The 21,213-nt window shown below is 41.7% G+C and overlaps 1 protein-coding gene across 2 annotated transcripts in view; it reads right to left on the bottom strand.

Moving 5' to 3' along the window:
• The window catches only part of OXSR1 (oxidative stress responsive kinase 1), a 105,046-nt gene that overhangs the window by 21,862 nt on the left and 61,971 nt on the right, over nt 1-21,213 (bottom strand). For both annotated transcript variants that reach the window (XM_049870709.1, XM_049870710.1), the window contains exons 6-10: nt 18,757-18,866; nt 13,813-13,914; nt 8,499-8,632; nt 5,145-5,193; nt 4,488-4,553 (exon numbers count right to left, since the gene is read on the bottom strand). In XM_049870709.1, coding sequence (XP_049726666.1) covers nt 4,488-4,553; nt 5,145-5,193; nt 8,499-8,632; nt 13,813-13,914; nt 18,757-18,866 — 461 coding nt within the window. The remainder of the gene's footprint in view (nt 1-4,487; nt 4,554-5,144; nt 5,194-8,498; nt 8,633-13,812; nt 13,915-18,756; nt 18,867-21,213) is intronic.

The raw sequence follows: 21,213 nt of genomic DNA on the forward strand, positions 1-21,213 counted from the left end.
GACCTCTTGGTTAGCAGCCATAGCACTTAACCACTATGCCACCAAATTTTGTAAAACATGAACACTTTTTGTTTTTTTGGAACCCTGGTGGTGCAGTGGTTAAGAGCTTAGGCTGCTAACCAAAAGGTTGGCAGTTCGAGGCCACCAGCCACTCCTTGAAAACCCTATGGGGCAGTTCTATTCTGTCCTACAGGGTCACTATGAGTTGGAATCGACTCAACGGCAAAAAGGTTTGGTTTTTTTGGTTTTCATTTGAAGTCAGACATTTAAGGAAATCGTCGTCAGGTCACTTGCTGAATGGAAAGCTAACAGAAAACAAGCGTCAGTGACCACATGCAACAAAGAACACAAACTTTGAAAAACAGTTTGGAAAAATCACTAAATAAATGAATAGCTGTAGCCCTCAACAAGCAAAAATCAGCAATCTCTGAGGAGGGAGGGAATTTGATTTCCAGAGTTACCACATTAAAATACTAAAAACGTCCAGTTTCCAACATAAAAATTACAAAGAATACAAAGAAAAAGGAAAGTATGGTCCATTCACAGGAAAAGAAGAGTCTGACAGAAAACACTGTCGAGAAAGCCCAGATATTGGAATTACCAGTTAAAGATGTTAAGTCAATTGCCTTAAATAATGCTCAACGAGGTAAAGAAAACCACGGACAAAGAAGTAAAGGATCTCATGAAATAACGCACGAACAGATAGGAAATGTCAATAAAGAGACAGAAATTTTACAAAGGAACAAAACAAAAATTCTGGAGCTGAAAAGTACAATTGCTGAAATGTCCCGTGTCCTGTCTGTCCCCTTCAGTCCAAGCTGGCATTTCTGCTCAGATGGCTGACTAGGTCCATAAACTACATGCCTAATCTCTTTAGCCAAAAGCTGTCCAGCCACACCACTGGTTTTCTCCCCAGAGCATGCTTTCTCGTTTTCTACAACATGGACAGGCTGAGAATCTTCCACATCTTCAAGTCCTGATTCCTTTTTGCTTAATGGTTCCTTCCTCAATTGACCTCTTTTCCCTTGCATTTTACTGTAAGCAGCAAGAAGAAACCAGACTGTGCCTTCAATATTTTGTTTGGAAATCTCCTCAGCTAAATATCCAAGTTCCTCACTTACAAGTTCTGCTTTCCACAAAACAGGAGACCACCGTTGAGCCAAGGTTTCTGACACTGTCTATTAAGGGTCGCCTTTCCTCCAGTTTCCTCCAGTGACACGTTCGTCATCATTTCCCGGTAAGGCTCCTCACACCGTTAATGCTCACACTTGTACTAGTCGTCTTTTTAAGGTAATCTAGGCATTTTCTATCAAGCACCTCAACAGTCTTCCAGCCTCTACCCATTACCCCATTCCAAAGGCTCTTCACATTTTTAGGGATCTGTTACAGCAGCACCCCTCTTCCTAGTACCAAAATGTACGTTAGTTTCCTAGGGGCGATGTAACAAATTACCACAAACCGGTGACCTAAAATAACAAATTTATTCTCCCACAGTTCTAGAGGGTAAAAGTCTGAACTGAGGGTGTCAGCAGAGCCATACTCCCTCCGAAGGCTCTAGAGGGAAGACCCTTCCTTGTCTCTTCCAGCTTCTGGTAGCCAAAGGCGTTCCCTGGCTTGTGACAGCATAACCCCAACCTCTTCCTGTCTACACGTGGGTCTCTTCCAGTCTTTCTGTGTCTTCACACAGCTCTCTCCATGTGCTTCTGTCTCTTCTCCTCGTATAAGGACAAGTCAGGCTGGATTAGGGCTCACTCTACTCCAGAATGACCTCATCTTAATCAATTGTATCAGCAAAGACGCTATTTCCAAACAAGGGCACGATCACAGGTACTGGGGGTTAGGGTTTGAACAGATCTTTTTGAGGGACACAGATTAACCCATAAAAAATTAATTTTGTGTATAGTGTGAGGAAGGGTCTGACTTTATTCTTTTGCACGCTGCTAACCACTTGCCCCAGCACCATTTGTTGAAGAGACTATTCTTTCCCCATTAAATTTTCTTGGCGTGAAATGTTTCTTTAATGGCACCCTATTCATCTTTCATGAATGCAAACACTTAACTTTAAAGACAGTCATGATTTTAAGTTGTCTTCCTATATAATCTGTGCTTCCTCGCAGCTTCTTTTTATTTTCTTGGGTGTTTATTTTGTCCTCTATCTTTTGCGTTAAGAGGTTTTCCTCAGATACCCTGTGATCTCCATTTTCTGCTCATGTTTAAGAGCAAGGAACTAAAAAGTTGACTGGAAGCAATGAGCTTTTAAGCGGGTGAAGCTTACTGACTACGGGCTTCACTGCAGTGGGCGGGCATTTCACTGGGGAACCCTCAGTGTCAGTACCTTTAGGATGTTCCCCTTGGGGTGGTCAGATTGGCCAGTCAGGATCTCCCAACGTCCTGTCTCGGTGAGTCATGGATCTAGATGCTGGTGTTCCAGGAGCTGAACCAGGTAACATGACTGGGGGTCCCCAGGGAACATGACTGGGGTCCCCAACAGCCTGTATATAAGCATCCACCTGAATGCTCATTTTTATCTCAAAGGAACTTAACTCAAGATACACCCTGCACTAACCCTGCCTCATTAACGTAACAAAGACAACCGATCCCCAAAGAGATTATAACCACAAGCACAGAGGTTAGGGTTTACAACATATTTTGGGGGGACATAAAATATCCATAATAATCTACCGAGTCACTTGCCACTCGTTTATCTGCTTCACGGTTTCAAAAATTTGGCGGCTGCTGTCACTTTCCCATTCTTTGTCCTTTTTTTTTTTCCCAATTGTTCTTTTATTAGGGATTTTTAGGCAGGAAGGTGAAAATAAGCGCAGGTATTCACTCTACTGTCTTTTTCAGGCTCGCTCTTCTTAAATGCATGAGATTGCAGATACTACATCAAGATGCCTCTCCCTTAGGATTTATTGTAAACAAGCATGGAGATTTAATATTCATTCTATTATCCGATAAACATTTACAGCACCTACTGTGTGTCAAGAACTGTTCTAGGCCAACTACAGATATAGCAACGAACAAAAGTCCCTGTTCTCACTAAGCTTTTGCTCCAGTGGTGCAGACAGACAAGTAAAATGTCAGATGGGAGGGTGCTATTTCAGTTCAGGTGGTCAGAGAAAACTATTCTGAAAAAGTGCTGTTTGAGTAGAGAACTAAGTAAAGTGAGAGAACGAGTCAAGCGAGTGTTTAGCTAAGTGGCCACCCCCATAGAGATACTAACTTCCTTGGTTTAGGATGACACTGGATTTTGTCGTGGTTTTTAAAGTCCCCAGGTGATTCTGATGTGCAGTAATGGACGAGGGAAAGAACATCCCAGGAAAAAGGACTCCTTTGCAAATGCAAAGGTCCTGAGGTAGGACAGAAAAAACGTCCAGAAGGAAGGCGGTCCAGAAGGAAGGCAGCCAAACTTCAAGGAAAAAGTTGGAAACAAAAATTAACTTGGTGGTGTTTCTCAAGAACTCTTGATAACTACATTTGATATTCTAGTCTCTAGACAGAAATATCCCTAAGTAGAGACAGGTTACTTTTGCTATCATGACTTAGTAAGAATATCATTTCAAAGTGTTTAATATACTTCTCTGGTTCTTCATTAATCAACAACCTTTTAAGTAGTATCAGAGTTCCCAAGCAGTGAGATCTATGGAAAAGAACAAGCCAAATTATTTCAATGTCCTGGCTGGTCTACCGCGGTATTACAGGCGGTCCAGAAGCTCTACCTTCTTCAGCTCCACCGTTAACAGAAGACTAGATCGCCTCATTTCCTTTACACCGAATGAGTCTGCTTTGAGCAGAGAAGTCAGAGGAGAGAAGGGCAGGGTTTTCCCCTACCTACTGTTCCAAAGGTTCCTAACTGTATCACGTAGGGAAAACTCGTATTTTACCCAAACTAGAATCTTAACGCATTCTCTAGTTTGGGCTTGGATTATAACCAAACTTTTCAGAAATTATATATGCATCACCAGGTTCCTTTGGTACTTAAGTAAAATCAGTAGAAAGTCTGGAGTCAGAAGAGGGTCCTGTGACTTATAACATAGCTACAAACACTATGTGTAAAGTCACAACTCACTTTGGTAGTCAGAAATAGTGAGTTAACAGGGTAATTAAGTGTAGTTAATTCATCCAGTATTGTGTAACATACCTTTTCATTCCAGTATAACAGAGTACTATCCATCTGCTGAATGAAGGTATAAAAGGAAGCTATGGTGATAGTTGCTATAAAAAAACCAACCAGTGCCGTCGAGTCAATTCCGACTCATAGCGACCCTACAGGACAGAGTAGAACTGCCCCAAAGAGTTTCCAAGGAGCGCCTGGTGGATTTGAACTGCCGACCCTCCGGTTAGCAGCCGTAGCTAAAATAAAAACAGTCCTACTCACACACTGCTAACGAACTGCTACTTAACGCATACTTTCCAAACCCTAAAAGAAAGTAATCTCCTCTAAGCAATTTCCCATGAAAAAACAGAGTTAAACCCTCAGGTACCTTTTTAGCTCTTTCAGAAATGGTTGGTGCTTTCTGTAGTATTTTTTCTTGAAGAAATTCTTTATTCTGGAAAGGAAAAAATAAGTATTTTCTTCTTATCAAAAGTTTTACGAAGAAGTATCAGAAAAGCTTCTATTCTTTTACTCTTTCCGTCCCTTATCACCCCCACACGTGGTTTTACAAACCGGGACAGAGCTTTCCTGAGCCGTGCCGAACCATCATCCGTGAAACGTCTGCTTTACCACAGGCCCTCTGGGATGATGGTCCCGCACTTCCATCTACAGTGACACCCCCACAACTGACATTTTTGGGAAATGGGATGCTTACTAATTCAATAGTGAACCCTGAAATGAGAGGACAGTGTTTTTTCACAGATTGTATTTATAAGGGCAAATTTGATAGTCGCCATTCATACTGTAAGCCTGAGCCATCTAAATTAATTTATATAAAAAACGTATTTACTAAATTCCAAATTTAATTTTAGAAAAGCACTTGTCTTATTACCAAAGACTGTGCAGCCAGAGCCCCCAGCAATTATTTGATCTACTATCAGTCCTCCAGTCACCTTAAGAAATGCCATTTGTAAACATTCAACATAATTTGGGTAACTGAGAAGCATCACATGAACACATACAATCAAAAGCTAGAATTTCCTACCTTTGCTTTCTGGAAAAATTTGTTTCTCAACAGTTCTGCTGCTGTTGGTCTGAAATCAGAAAAGAAAGTTTTTATAGTTAATTCAAGTGTAAGGTGGGTTTCCATCTTCAAAAATGATAACATGATTTTGTGAGCAAGATAAAAACACAGTATACTCCACTGCCTACAACCTGCTAAAGCAAGCAGAAAGGAGGATAAACTTGGTACAAGGCGTTGAACAGAACAAAAGGCTCAAACACAAACGCTCTGATAATCACAGCAGGTTCTTTGAAAACTTCATCTGCGAAATGTTTCTTTTGGAAGCATGGTTTCTCAGTGGGTTCCAATATATTTGTTACTTAATATTACTATTGCCAAGAAATAGTTCAGACAATATCTACCTTAGCAAGTCATAAAAACACATTTAACCTTACAAAGAAGAAATGGACCAAGCCTGTGCGTCCTGCCATATGGCTGCCCTGCCAATCTTCAATATAACTATGGATTCTTAATATTAGATTTCATAATTTTCTTTAAAAAAATTGAGAATTCCAAAGTATATTCCCAATTTAACGTAAACTCAGTTTTTAACTCAACCGTGCAGTCTTAGTTTGTTTTTAGTAAAGACGTCATTGTCAGTTTTATCAACCTTTAAAAAGAGTATGATTCAGAGGAAAGAATAAAGAACACTCCACTTAGAGATGGGGTCTGGCCTCACCACAAACTACAGCCTAACCCTGGGAAATCACACCTTCTCTAAGGTTCAGGACTAACAGGCTAAGTCCCTGAGAGCACATTAGAATTCCTGAGAGGTTTTTCAATTCCCTAATGCCCAGAGTGTACTCTGTTCCAATGACAGCAGAATCCTTAGGGGAGACCCAGGCATCAGCAGTTTGTAAAACACCCCAGGTGATTCCAGCGTGCATGCAAACGTTAGAACCAGTGCCTCAGAGGTTACTGGAAAGACTAAAGGATAATAAATTTGAAAGCGCTATGCAAGCTGACAAGTGCTATATAAATGCAACAGGACAAAAATTAATTAGGTCCTCCCTAAGCTAGAAATTTTACACAGTTGTGATCATAATCATAACAATTTTTTTCTAACTTAAAAAAAAATCACCTTGAAGTTTATCCGCAAAAATGTATCATCAATCTAGACAAGAAAATTTGGGGTGGGTGAGGAATAACGGCAGGTCTGAGGGAGAACCTAGTCTGCCAGACGACAACGACAACGTGTGGTAACTCCAACTATGACATGCACGGGAGCCGACAATGCCTGCTGGAACAGGATGTTGAAACAGACGCAAACCTCTACAATGTAAGAATTTAAGGATGCTCTCCAAATCAGTAAACTCTTGGAAGAAATGATTAAGCGCTAGGGAAAAAAAGTTGTAGGAGCACCTTACATCACATTGTACATTAATAAATTCCTGAAGACTGAAATACTAAAAAAAAAAAAAAAAAAAATGAGAACATACATTTTAGTAATAGCTATAAACTACAAGGAAAAAGACTAATACATCGCACTACATACAAACTTAAAACTTCAATACAAAAATTTTTTGAGAAGAAACAAAACCCAGACTTTCAGGAACATGGTAGGTCAGCAGGTCCACCATCCCAGCCCCCACCCTCAACAATCAACACAGAAACAACTAGAAATTTGGCACCTCAACTCAACGTTTAAGAACTCTGAATCGCAAAGGGAGAGCTGCAGCAATGAACCGTCTGCTGAAGCAAAAGAAAGGCCACTTTACATGGTAGGAGGCTGCCTTTTTCCAGTACTGTTTCCACCCCTTCCATGGATCTCCGAGAGTAAGCCCACGTGTCTGGCTGTGCTGTGAGCAGGGCTGACTTTGCTGGCTTGGCAATAATTTCTACTTTTTAATCCCGTGGGTTCCTGAATAACGTATGTTGTATAAATTCAGACAAAATCTGTAGAATGTCTAGGTCTGAGGGCCTGATTATTCAGGGGAGATTTTTGTTGTCTCTTTGGGCTGATGGAGATTTTTCTTCCGCCTAGGATAAAGACTTTGGAAGGTCCTAGCTTTAAGCAGTGCTCTCAGTTCAAAATGGGTGGGCTGGGCCGAAGATCTCACCTCCCGTCTCCACACGGGAGTTAGAAATCCAAGCCAGTAGGTTACTGAGGGCATCACAGATCAGTTCCTACTTCTCTAATTTACAACTGCCTCATGTTTCCAGCAGCTCAGGACCACCCTGCTTTGCAAGTTCACCTTTCAACTTTCTTAAGTTTGATACACTTTACTTGGCATTTCTAGGTGTTTATAACAAGAGAATTTTCATTTCAGTCAACAAACTGGGCAGAACCAAACTATTCCGTACCTTTTAACCATTTATCCAGAAATAGAAAAAAAAAAATCCTAAAAGCACAAATCTGAACTTTGCTACCTCTGTCTTCCTTACCCTTTCCAATATTTCCAACAGTAAATTTTGAAGCCCTGTTAAATATACTAAAGCTGGGAACAAAAATGTCCATGAAAATCTTTTTCTTTCATTGGTCTTTAGAGAAAGCAAAATTAAAGAGCTCTCAGTGCTAGGGAACTGAGTAGAATATACATGTGAAACAGAAAAACAAGATACAGCGGAACAGAGCCCTAGATTAAGAATCAGGAGTTCTGGAGTCAAGTTCCAGCTCTACGGGACTCAGGTTAACCAGGAAGGCAGCAAGCAGGGCGATTCAGTTTCACAAAGAGACAATAAAAGGTTTTACTCGACAATCTCCAACATCCTAGGATTCTGTTTAATTCATAAAGACACACACACCAGATGATCTCGTTTATTTGCTTACGTGTCCATCCAGTACGCCTGTTTGGCTTTTTGGTCTGTTTACAAAAATATCCTTCAAACAAGGAAACGTGTACGATTACTTGACGTTACACACAACATTTGCTATGTGTATTTCTTTTGTTATAAAAACTGTAAAGTCGTGAAGATACTTGTTTACAATATAATTTTTAAATGCAAACTGAAGACAAGCCCCTCCCACTAACCTGACATTTTATTAATACAGAATTCACAAACTATAATTTAATAATCATAAGAAATTAATCAGAAAATAGCTGAGCTCTTTACGGTATGTTATATACTGAAAAGGGAGAAGTTATGGCAGTCGTCATGTCCCGTCTAGTATAACAATCTCTACACTTTTTCTGAAGTTTACACTGAAGTTCCTTGGAGTGTGCACAAACGATTCTCTGTGCGCGTGTGCACGGTGAGTGTGCACAAACGATTCTCAGTGCGCGTGTGTACACGGTGAGTGTGCACAAACGATTCTCTGTGCATGTATGCGCAGTGTCAGGCTTCTCACGATGGCTTACACAGGACATGGAAAGTAAGCTTCATCTGCTTTTTTACCTTTTTTCTGGATCTTTTTGAAGACACAATGAAATCATTTTTCTAAACGACTTCCCATATTTTTTCAGCATTTCTTTATCTTGGACACCAGTTTCCAGAGAAGGTGGGTCATTCTGCAGTGTCAGCATTAAAACCTGTAAGAATTCCCAACATAACGTAAACTTCTGAAGAATCAATCGAGTTTAATTAAATACTGTGGCCAAGACATTTTCAATATAGGCAACCCCAGCACACAAGCAGATTTTAATTTTCTAAGAGTTTACATCTAGGTCAGATGTTTGGGGCCCAGAATTATTTGTGCACCTTTTACATAAATTATATGCTATAGATGGTTGGCTTCTGCCCTAGCCACCTAGTGCTGCTATAACAGAAATGCCACAACTGGGTGGCTTTCACAAAGAGAAATTTATTTCTTCACAGTAAACTAGGCTAAAAGTCCAAATTTAGGGAGTCAGCTCCAGGGGAAGGCTTTCTCTCTCTGTTGGCCTTCTCATCAATCTTCCCCTAGACTAGGAGCTTCTCTATGCAGGGACCCCAGGTCCAAAGGACACGCTCTGCTCCTGGCTCTGCCTTTTTGGTGGTATGAGGTCCCCATCCCCCATCCGACCCCCTCCCTCAGTTCCCTACCCTTTTTCTCTCTTCAGAGATAAAAGGTGGTGCAGGCCACACCCCAGGGGAACTCCTTTACTTTGGATCAGGGATGTGACCTGGGTAAGGATGTTACAATCCCACCCTAATCCTCTTTAACATAAAATTACAATCACAAAATGGAGGACAACCACATAATACTGGGAATCATGGCCTAACCAAGTTGACACATATTTTGGGGACACACAATTCAATCCATCATAGCTTCCAAGCAAGTTCATAAACGCCCAGTGCGTCACCATTGCCATGTCCTTTATTTAGAATCCGTCGCTTTTTCAGGAAACCCTGGTGGCACAGTGGTTAAGAGCTACAGCTGCTAACCAAAAGGTCGGCAGTTCAAGTCCACCAGGAGCTCCTTGGAAACTCTACGGGGCAGCTCTACTCTGTTCTGTAGGGTTGCTATGAGTCGGAATTGACTCGACAGCAATGGGTTTGGTTTTTTGCTTTTTCACGTTCCCCATTCCCCACTCTTACATTGCCAAACTACCTTTTGAAAAAACTAAAGCCATAACAAAATAAAGACTGTGATCTTGCTGGCTTTATCTCTTCGTGGCCCTGTTTCTCCTTGATCCCTTACAATCTAGCCTTCTCTTCCCAGAAGGCCTCAAAAATCTCTCTCGCAGACATCACCGATGATGCCCTACTTAATGAAGTTAGTCTTTTATCAGTCCTCATTTTTTTCCTACGCCTTTGATGATCTTGATTACTCTGTCCAGCCTAAATCTCTTCATTTGTTGACTTTCATGGCAACATACTAACTTGATTCTCATCTTTCACCATTTCTCTGCTTCTCATGTTTTCTCTCTTCCCCTACTCATGTCTCTTCTAAAGATAAACATTACCTAAGAGTTCTGCCTTTGGGTCTTTTCTTTCTCGGCTCTGCGTTTCTCCCAAGTCTCATTTGTTCGCACAGATTTAATCAACATCTCTACTGGGATGATCTTCAAATCTACACAGTTAATTCTGTCTGCTAGATACAAGCACCTGAACATACTGCTGGCAAATTAACTGATCAAGTCCAGAACCGAGCTCGTCATCATATTACTTCCCAGATTCATTACTTCTTCTGACTTCCTTATTTCATTTCCCCCAACAACACTGAGTGTGGTATGGCAAGTCCATTGGCTGCCAATGCATTCCAACAGTCACCCAACAACGGATCACTAAGTGTCCACGATGTGATCAGCACTGTTTTGAAGAGGGAAGATAGAAACTCGAGAGGAAATGGGTTCATCATTCACGGAAGACACGACTTACGACTTGCAGGGGAAGGAATCCAGGGTAGATGTAGACACAGTGTATTTTTAGTATCTGGCCATGTCAACAAGAAGAAGCCAGGAAAGAAAAGACTTTGGACAAAAAAAATTCTTGGCTTGAACAAAGTTAAACAGGTCACCAGAGTCATTTAGGTCTGGTGTTTCATTTACCCTTATGGGTATGGCATTTGATAATCCTGACAAAAGTGAGAAAAAACTGAATTCTTTGGGAAAAGAGAAGAAGCCATGATGAAAGGACTAGAAGTGAGCAGTAGATCGTTTAAACACAGAGAACTGAGACTAGGCCACTGAGGGAAACGTGGCTGCTGGGGGGCAGAGTAAGTGCTTTGTATCTACCCTGACAAAACAGAGATTACAGAAGCCACAAAAACTGGGAGGTGGAGGCCCTGTCAAAGGGTTATCTGAGCATTTCCTCTCTCTGGGCAGGGGACGAATCATAGCATGTAAAACTGGAACTTGCGATTTAACAACAAACATAATGAATCCAAATGCTTATTGTCATCTTTTTTTCTTAAATCTTAGAGAGATCTTTAAGACATGTATTTACTTTGTGTTAAAGAAACAATTACCTAAAGGTCAAATTTTCCTTCAGTTTCTTTTACAAAATGAACTGACACTTTCATTTAAAATAACATCGTGCATACGGTGATTCCATTCCTACAAATTTATTACTCTTTATACATCTTCCCACCCACCCACCCAGTAAACACGCATTGAGATGGATGGACTGAAGACTGAATTTATGTAGGCAGATTTGGGCCATCTCTTTTCCATACCGTTTGACCTTTTTATAAAAGCAATATACCATTTCTGTAAATATAAAATCAATACTAAAAAAGAAAAGGGGACTACTGAATTTTTACGCAAATAACATGTACCTTCTACGTTTGTTTGCCAACTGCCCCCTCCCCACACAAGGTATTTTGTAAGTGTGCTATGCTAATTATTTTTACAGTAACATGCAAAAAAAACTGGCTTAGTGGTGCTTATGAAAATACCTCGCAGGCGGAGGGAGCAGCTGGCCAACAAACAAAGTGGCACACTATTCACGTAAGAAATACAGTATAGCGAGAGTTACTACTTGCTCTTCAGATTTAATTTACCGTTAGGTAATGCATGTCTGGCTACAACTGTAGGAGTTAACTACCTACAGTGCATGTTGTAGATTGAATTGTGTCCCCCAAAAACGTGTGTCAACTTGGCTAGGCCACAATTCCCAGTGTTATGTGGCTGTCTACCATTTCATGATCTGATGTAATTATCCTGTGCGTTGTAAATCCTAATCTCTATGATGTTAATAAGGCAGGATTAGAGGCAGTTATGGTAATGAGGCAACACTCAATCTATAGGATTAGGCTGTATCTTGAGTCAATCTTTTTTGAGATATAAAAGAGAGAAGTGAGCAGAGAGGGACCTCGTTACTACCAAGAAAGAGCCAGGAGTAGAGTGCATCCTTTGGACCTGGGGTCCCTGAGCTGAAAAGCTCCTAGACCAGGGGAAGACTGAGGACAAAGACCGTCCCCCAGAGCTGACAGAGAGAGAAAGCCTTCCCCTGGAGCTGGGCCCTGAATTCAGACTTCTAGCCTCCTGGACTGTGAGAGAATAAACTTCTGTTTTTTAAAGCCATCTGCCTGTGGTGTTTCTGTTACAGCAGCTCCAGATGACTTAGACAGTGGATGAGAAGCAAACCTTACTCCACTCCCCTTCTTTAAAATAAGTCATTTCTTTGGCGGGAAAATGGTCTCCCACCTTACAGTTATAAAAACACATCTTTTCAAAACCTTGTGAATACCCATTTACTCCCATGATCTTCAACCACTAGGCAGAGCAGGACCTTAAAGTATCCCTAACCTTCCACATGACCAAAACCTCATCCATCAAATATGTAGATAAACATAGGCGTGCCCATGTCCTGAATATGGAGATACAGAGAAGTTTTCATGTTATCTTTTTGCTGGTTTTGTGAGGAAGCCCCGCTGACTCAGTGGTTAAGAGCTCGGCTGTTAACCAAAAGGTTGGCAGTTCAAATCCACCAACTTCTCTCCCTGGAAACCCTATGGGGCAGTCCTACTCTGTCCTACAGGGTCACTATGAGTCAGAATTGACTCGACGGCAACGGATGTGGAAAATACCAACACTCACAATTAGGGTTGCCATTTCAAATAACATCACAGGGCACCCTGTGAAATGGGTAAGCAGGGCCACAGACAACAGATACAGCTGCAAACAAAACAGAACCCGTGTGCGTATCATAATTAAAGGGCTGGACACACTGATAAAAATTGTTTCCAAAAGCACTGGCAGTACCATCTTGAAACACAAAAACTCATCCTTTCAATAATATTGGGACAGAATTAGCAACTACACTTGAGGTAACTACTGTATCGGAGTACGGTTTAGGTTTGAGGGGTCAGAGTAGCGTTCCTCTTGTTTCCCAGTTGCCACTGAGTCGATTCCAACTCATGGGAACCCTGTGTGTGTCAGAGTAGAACTGTCTTCCATAGCGATGGCTGTGACCTTTGGGACACAGCCTGCCAGGCCTTTCTTCCGAGGCACCTCTAGGTGAATTTAATCTGCCAACTTTTCAGTTAGTAACCAACTGCTCAACCCTTTGTGCCACCCAGGGACTCACAATGGCAGGCCTTTTAATAAATGTTGCTTAGTACCCTGCCACGAAGCACACTTTTATTCTGTTCATAGTAAGAATAATAAACGTGTCTGGTACATGACTACTTTGCATAGATTATATTATTTAATAATATACGAAAAGCACTCACCACACTGCCTGACACAGGTAAGTGTTCAGTAAATGTTCGCTACAATTACTATTAATATTTAATCCTACCAACCGCCTTATGAAGTTGAAATGATCAGCATTCCTATTGAGGCTACTCTGCACAGGTGACCATGGGGCACACACCAAATTTTATGCAAATAACGTGCACCTTCTACATTTGTTTGCCAACCGCTCCCCTCCGTGGCAAGGTATTTTCACAAGGGCTGCCACACTAATTTTTTTTTACATGTTGCTGTAAAAAAATCAGCATGGCACACTTATGAAAACACCTACCAAGGGAGGGAGCGGTTCACAAATAAACATAGAAGGTGCACGTTATTTGTGTAAAAACACAGTATGTAAAAATGAGAGGTATTGGCCCCAAATATCAAACTAGTAAAAGAGTCAGAGATTGAGAAAGGAAAAGGTATAGCACATAAAAAAGTCAACTACAAACGCAAAGCCTTCAATGTGGAATACCCAGTATCTAATACAGACTTTACCTGCTACAGCATTTAGAAGGAGCACAGGGCAGAACACTGTGGGCAAACGAAGAAAGGCAGAAAAGGAGTTGAGACCTAACCTGGGGTAGGATTCTGGATACAAGTCTCACCTTCATTGGTGGGTACTTGTGATAAGGAGCTGCCCCGGTGGCCAGTTCAATGGCCGTGATCCCGAAACTCCAGATGTCAGCTTTGAAATCATAGCCTCGGACCTGTGAACAGCAGAGAGATGTGTAAGGTTATTTTTACCAGCCTAAAAACGCTTTCAAAGGTAGCTTCTAATATGCATTAAGAACCATGGAAGTGTTCACAAGCTTTAAACCAATAAAATAATTTAAAATAGGCAAAAGCTAAGAATACTAGGTAACAGTGGAAAAAAAAAAAAAAAAAGGCAATCCCAACGTTCACCGACAGTAGGGAAATGGTTAAGTATGGTATATTCACTTAAGGGGATATTACACAGTCAACTAAAAGCAATGTTTATGAATTCTATGAAAATATGGAAAAAAGCTTGAGATAAAATACCTAATAAGAAAAAAAGAATAGAAATTGTTCACAAGTTTTGATACAATTACAAAAAAAAAAAAAAAAAAAGACTAGAAAGAACTAGAACAAAATGTCTACCAGTAGTAACAAGATCCCCCCACCCGCCCCAAACTATTCTGTACTATGGTATTCTTTTATCGCCTTAACTTCTATAACGAAAAAAGTTACAAAGAGATAGCTTCTTAAAAGAGTTTAAAATTAAAACGAAAAGAGATAAAAGCTAAAGAAAAAATGAAAGCTGCTTCTTGAGGCCTTTTCCACAATCCTTAAAACTCAATGAGAGAATTCACTGGTGGTCAAGAGCCCTCCCTTCAACAAAAACATGTAGGCTTTGTAGCAGCAGGACCCAGCGGAAGACAGGAAAAGTGCTTTCTGAATCCGAGTGGTAGCTGGATTCTATTCTTGAATCTCTGAGCAACCTGCAAAACTGCTTAGCTCTGTCAGGGAGCAGACTAAGGGGGCTTCTGTGGCTCCCCTCTGCCGCCGGAACCCCTGTCTCTCTTCCGCGGCTCCCCTCTGCCACCGGAACCCCTGTCTCTCTTCTGCGGCTCCCCTCTACTGTCGGAACCTGTGGCTCTAAAGCTAGGAGCACACATCGAAAGGAACAGCCCTCCATACATATTAACCCTGCCCAACCTCCCCACAAAAGGAGACGGGCAATGATGATTAGGTTCACCTATAAGAAAGTCCATTTTTAGACAAATCCAGGAAGTGTATTTTATTAACTTATGCTCAAATTAGTAAAATTACATCCTCGATGATGCTTATTTATACTCAAATAACAGGCTAAACTTGGCAAAACACAAACAATAAGAAAACATCAACTGCAAGTCCTCTGCCAGCCACCCCAACCACAGTCCTCTGACTCAAGCCTGGCAGGTTCCTGTCAGCTACAGCACGGTGGTTCTTGTCAGCTACAGCACGGTGGTTCCCGTCAGCTACAGTGCAGCGGTTCTTGTCAGCTACAGCGTGGTGGTTCCCGTCAGCTACAGCGCGGTGGTTCCCATCAGCTACAGTGCGGTGGTTCTTGTCAGCTACAGTGCAGTGGTTCCCATCGGCCACAGTGCAGTGGTTCCCATCAGGTACAGTGCGGTGGTTCCTACCGGCTACAGCACAGTGGTTCCTCACCAGCTACAATGCATGGCTACATACTCATAAATCCAGGACCAGAGTAGCAGAGCTCAGCTCGTGGTCTGCAATGCACCACCATAAATTCAGGATCAGAGTAGCAGCCTCAGCTCATGGTCTAAAATCCACCACCGTAAATCCAGGACCAGAGCAGCAGGGCTCAGCTCACGGTCTGAAATGCACCATCGTAAATTCAGGACCAGAGCAGCAGGGCTCAGCTCACTGTCTGAAATGCGCCACGTAAATCCAGGACCAGAGCAGCAGAGCTCAGCTCACGGTCTGAAACGCGCCACCGTAAATCCAGGACCAGAGCAGCAGAGCTCAGCTCACGGTCTAAAATGCAGCACCGTAAATCCAGGACCAGAGCAGCAGGGCTCAGCTCACGGTCTGAAATGCACCACCGTAAATTCAGGACCAGAGCAGCAGAGCTCAGCTCACGGTCTCAAATGCACCACCATAAATCCAGGACCAGAGCAGCAGGGCTCAGCTCATGGTCTGAAATGCGCCACCGTAAAACGTGCTCATATCAACTTTTCTGTCCGTTTGCTGCTGGTGGTGGTTGGGTGCTGCAATTAGTTTTTCAAAAAAAAATTTAAGATACAGCATACGGTAAAGTACACAAACGCTAAGTACATATAGCTCAATGAATTTTTCCCTGTATAAAAAGCAAAGATGTAACTTCTTTTCTAACTTCTATCCCAAAGACTCGTTTTGCCTGTTGTTGAATTTCATATAAATGGCATCGTACGTCTGAGTCTATCTTCAACATAGCAGACGGAAAGACCCAGTTCAAGTATCAGTCAGACCATGTCATTCCTGGGCTCGAGCCCTCTAAAGGCTTACTATGTCACTCATATCAAAGTAAAAACACAGGCCTCCATGATTTACTAATACCTCCACCACTCCGGCACAGCCACTACCTCTGTGCCCTCACCCCTGGCCTCCCCCAGCTCATGCCACCCCACCGACACCGGCCTTCTTACTGCTCCTCAACAGACCAGGTATGCTCTACCTCGGAGCCTGTGTTCTTGCCCTTCCTCTCCTCAGCTTGCTCTTCTGCCAATAATACCACTTGGCTCCTACCCTCACCTCTATGTGGTCTACCCAACTGTCATTCTGGCCATCCTATCTTACACTGCAGGCCCCTCCACTGTACCCTACCTCAGGCATGTTCAAGCCACCTTGCCTGCTTTTACCTCATTCACACTCATCACTACCTGCCATACTATTTATTTTCTTATTTGCTCCCCCAGCAGAATTTAAGCTCTAAGTGGCAAGGTTTGGTCAGTTTTGTTCACGCCATGTGCCATCACCTACCTAGGACGGTGCTCAGCACGCAGTAGACACTCTATAAATATTTATGAACTGAGTAAATGAGGATAAGGCTGAGATATCAATAGATACAAGAGAAAAATGAATCCAAGTATACATTAGAAAATCACAGGGGAAAGACTGAATTATATAAACTATTGGGAAAATATATTAACTAAATAAAAAATAAATCTATTTTCCTACCATAACAGATTATACCAATAAAGAAAAAAAAAAACCTATTAGAAAATACAGGTAATATTCTCGAATCTCAATGTAAGAAAGGCCTTTTTAAGCGTAAAAGTGATAAAAGACATAAATAAACTGACAAGAAAAAATTAAAATCATACACAATTATACAAAATTAAAATCCTAGTTCTGAAAAAATATTTGTAACGTGCACAATAAAGAGTTACCACCCTTATTTCGAAAGTGTATAGAAAGCAACAAGCGAAGGAAAAACAGTCTACTATAAATACGGCCAAGTTTGAGCAACAGGTGATTCAGAAAAAAGAAAGACGTCCAATAAACTTGTTCAGTTTCCACAGTAACAAAGAAAGGCACCAGTCAAACACTGATCTTCCCAGGTTTTACCGATCGAAATGAAAAGGATAAAGTTTATAGTTATACACTGTGATCAGGGCAGTATGAGAGGCGACAGACACTCACAAATACTTTAAAAACGCTCACACCTTTTGCTGCTGCAATTTTCCCTCTCCGTGTTGGAGAACTGTAAGGCTTAGGAAAACGCTGACAATGCATTGTTAGATAAGAGAAAGGTGCTTTAAAAATTTTTTATTCTAATTTTTGTTTTAAAGTATATATGTATATAATGTAGATTTTTGGAAGGAAATGGGAGAGAAAACAATAAATTTAACTTCCTTCAAAAAGCTGGTAACAATGTTGGTATCAATAAGTTGTTAACAAAGAAATACATACTATTCCAATGATGTTACAAGCAAGGAGCTCTGACTATATGGCTAGATGAGGGAGGGAAGAGAAAGTCGATGTTGACTTCTACTTTTCTATCTTAAGCAATATAGGAGAAGTAGGTTTTGGGGGAAGGAGCCCTGGTGGTGCAATGATTAAGCACTCATCTGCTAACCGAAAGGCTGGCGGTTCAAACTCACCCAGCAGCTCCACGGGACAAAGACCTGGTAACCTGCTCACACACAGATTACAGCCTAGAAAACCCTACCGGGCAGTTCTACTCTGTCACATGGGGTCATTAGGAGCCGAAATCGATTGGCTGGCACTTAACAACAGGTTTTGGGGATGAAAAAGGAATTCAGGTCTGAACATACTGAGTTTTATGTACCTATTTTATAAGACATTATGTAAAGTATCCGCAGGGAGGAAGCACACCTGTCTGGAGGCTCAGGAAACGAGAGACTAGGCTGGAGAGATTTTGGAAATCACTAACAGGTGGAAAGCACGGATGAGAACACCTAGTGAGCATGTTCGGTCAGTGAAAAGGGGAACAAAGCCCTGGAAAACAGGATTGTGCAAGAGCAGGAGGAGACCCGAGAAGGAGTCAGAAAAACGACCTGACAAGCAGGAGAGTGAAGAATCGCTAAGGAACGAAGGAAAGGCACAGGTGGTCAACAGCTCCAAATGCCACCAAGAGGCCAAGTAATCAGACTAAGAAATGAGCACTGGACTCAAGAATCGGCAGAGTTTCTGTAAACCGAGGGGAGTCTACAACACCAGGTTGCAGTTGTTTCAAGGGGAAAAGGGAAATGAGGACGTGGAGACTAGTGTTTCAAGAAGCACAGCAACCACAGAACTACACGTAAAAAGTTGAGGTCATTTTATTTGTATTGAGGGAATTATTACTAAAGCATTGATTATATTATCCCTTAGGTTGTCTCCGGTATTATACAGTTCTGAAGTTTTTTTGTTCGTTTGTTTTCAAGGGTGAATCAGTCTCAACCATGCATCAGACGTGTATTTTCCAAAGCTAACCTGGTATTTAACCTGGTATGCCAAACAAAAGCCAATACTACTCAGTCCTTTCATTTTTGTAACAAAACACCAAACCATTGAAAAAAAAACAAAAGACACAGTACCTGTTCCATCACTTCAGGTGCCATCCAGCAAGGGGTGCCCACAAAGGTCTTTCTCACTTTATTTCGTGTAATATCACCGCCAGTTGCTAAAAATGCACTAACCCCGAAGTCTGAAATAAAATAAAATAGTACAGTAACTACTCACGAACAGATAGAAAAATCATATAATGTCGTTAAAGTCCAATATGCAAATAAGATAAACGGCATGACACTTTCTCTTCTCTCTGCCGGACTTCTTCACTAAATCAGGGCACAGCTTAACAGGTATCTCACTCCATCCCTCTTCACCCCCACACATCATTACCTTCTCAGATTCTCCTCCTTGCTGCAATCCATTCTACACACCACTATCAGGTTTTTTGTTTTTTAAAATATCACTTTGACCATGGTCCTCTCAGCTCCAAAACCTTCAATATCTTATTACCCTACAAATAAAATCCAAACAGCTTGGCATTCAAAAAGCTCTCAAGAACCTGGTCCCAATAAATAGAGTTAGTAACCCTGAGTTCACACCCTAACTCGACCACCGACTAGGTGTGTGACATTGGAAAACTCAGGGCACCTCTCAAGGCCTCAGGATTCTCCCTACGAAGATTTTTATCTCAAAATAGCGAAGCCCGAGTAAACCCACTGCCATCAAGTTGATTCCAACTCACAGTGACCCCAGAGTAGAACTGCCCCACAGAACTTCCAAGGGGCACCTGGTGGATTCGAACTGCCGACCTCTTGGTTAGCAGCCGTAGCTCTTAACCACTGCGCCACCAGGCTTAGCCACCAGTAGGTAAGACTGCCTTTTCACCACGATTCCTCCTTCTCTGAGAACTGCACCGAGCATGTACCCACACTCTCTGGCCTTGACTTGGGCACCACGGACTTGAGCCAGAGTTAGTCACCTTACTCAAGCCGGGCCAATCACGGTCTCTTCTGGGAATCCGAAGCTTGAATGGAAGACATGCAAACTGAGTGTCACTGGAGCTGAGCAGAAGGGCAGCAACCTGGCAGGAACGTTACTGGCACAACCAGCTTCTTGCCCATCCTGAAGCTTAGCTGTTGAGCTTACTCTTTGCTTTGGTTACTTTCCAGTACAGTTCAGAGGACTTTCTTTCTGTCTAAGGGAGGCACTGATGGTTTCTCGTACAACGAAAGAACTTTAACTAACACAGTGAGGTTTTTATATGGTAGTCTCTGGTGCCTTTCTTGCTTTTTGTGTTTCAGAATATTCCACAGGATATAAAATAGATCTATATTTGAGAATAAATTATGGACAAACCCAGTGTGGGAAGAATGGTTTTGGCATTACAAACTTTAAGTTTCCAGAAGTCTATAAATTCAGATCACCTTGTAACAGCCTGTCGCCACGTAAAACTGCACGCCCAGACAACATAGGTTTTTTAAAAATAATATTAATGGGTCCCAACGCTCCTAAGCTGGCAAGCTGTCTAGGTATTTTAAAATGCTGCTCTATTTGTAACCAAAAAAAATTAAATATTTTAAAGTACATTCTACTACAGTCCCCAGACACCCTGCTAACTCAGAACCGAAGCCACTCCCAAAGTTCACCTTTCAGCCAAAGATTAGACAGGCCGAAAAAACAAACAATAACACACGTGAGGAACCTGATTCTTAGTTCAATCAAGTATACAAGACCAAATGGGCAACACCTGCCTAAAGCAAATATGAGAAGGCAGGGAGGGACAGGAAAACTGGACGAATGGACACGGGAGCCCAGGGTGGAAAGGGAAAGGGGGAGAGTGCTAACACACTGCGGGGACTGAAACCAATGTCACAGAACAATTTGTGTATAAAATTTTTCAATGAAAAACTAATTTGAGCTATAAAATAAAAAAAGTACATTCTAGGGGAAAAAAATACATGTAGTGTATTCAGCTCTGCCACTAGCTAGCTGAACTCAGGCAAGTCACCTCCCACCTCCGTGTTAGTTTCTTCACCCATAAAAAGCAGAAAATAACACAACTACCTAATACAATTGTTATGAGGCTCTAATGCACCTAGAATAGTCTCTGGAATACACTAAGCACTGAACGGATGCTGAATATTTTCACTGCCAACTAGTGGAACAAAACTATGCTTTCGAATACTTAATATATATATATATATATATATACACACGCACACACACACATATACACACATACATACACATACGGAGCCCTGGTGGTGTAGTGGTACAAGAGCTCAACTGCTAAACAAGAGGTTGGCGGTTCAAATCCACCAGCCACTCCTTGGAAGCCCTATGGGAGCAGTTCTACTCTGTCCTATAGGGTCACTAGGAGTCGGAATTGACTCTAGGGCAACAGGGTTATATATATATATATATAAAACGCTCAAGTTATATACGTTATGTTCAACCACAAGATATGTGAATTCCAAAACCTACCCAAAACCTTCAAATTGCAATAAAATTTCCAGAATTTTAATCTATAATTTAAATCTATA

Source organism: Elephas maximus, chromosome 27, assembly GCF_024166365.1.
Source record: "Elephas maximus indicus isolate mEleMax1 chromosome 27, mEleMax1 primary haplotype, whole genome shotgun sequence".
Lineage (NCBI taxonomy): Eukaryota > Metazoa > Chordata > Mammalia > Proboscidea > Elephantidae > Elephas > Elephas maximus.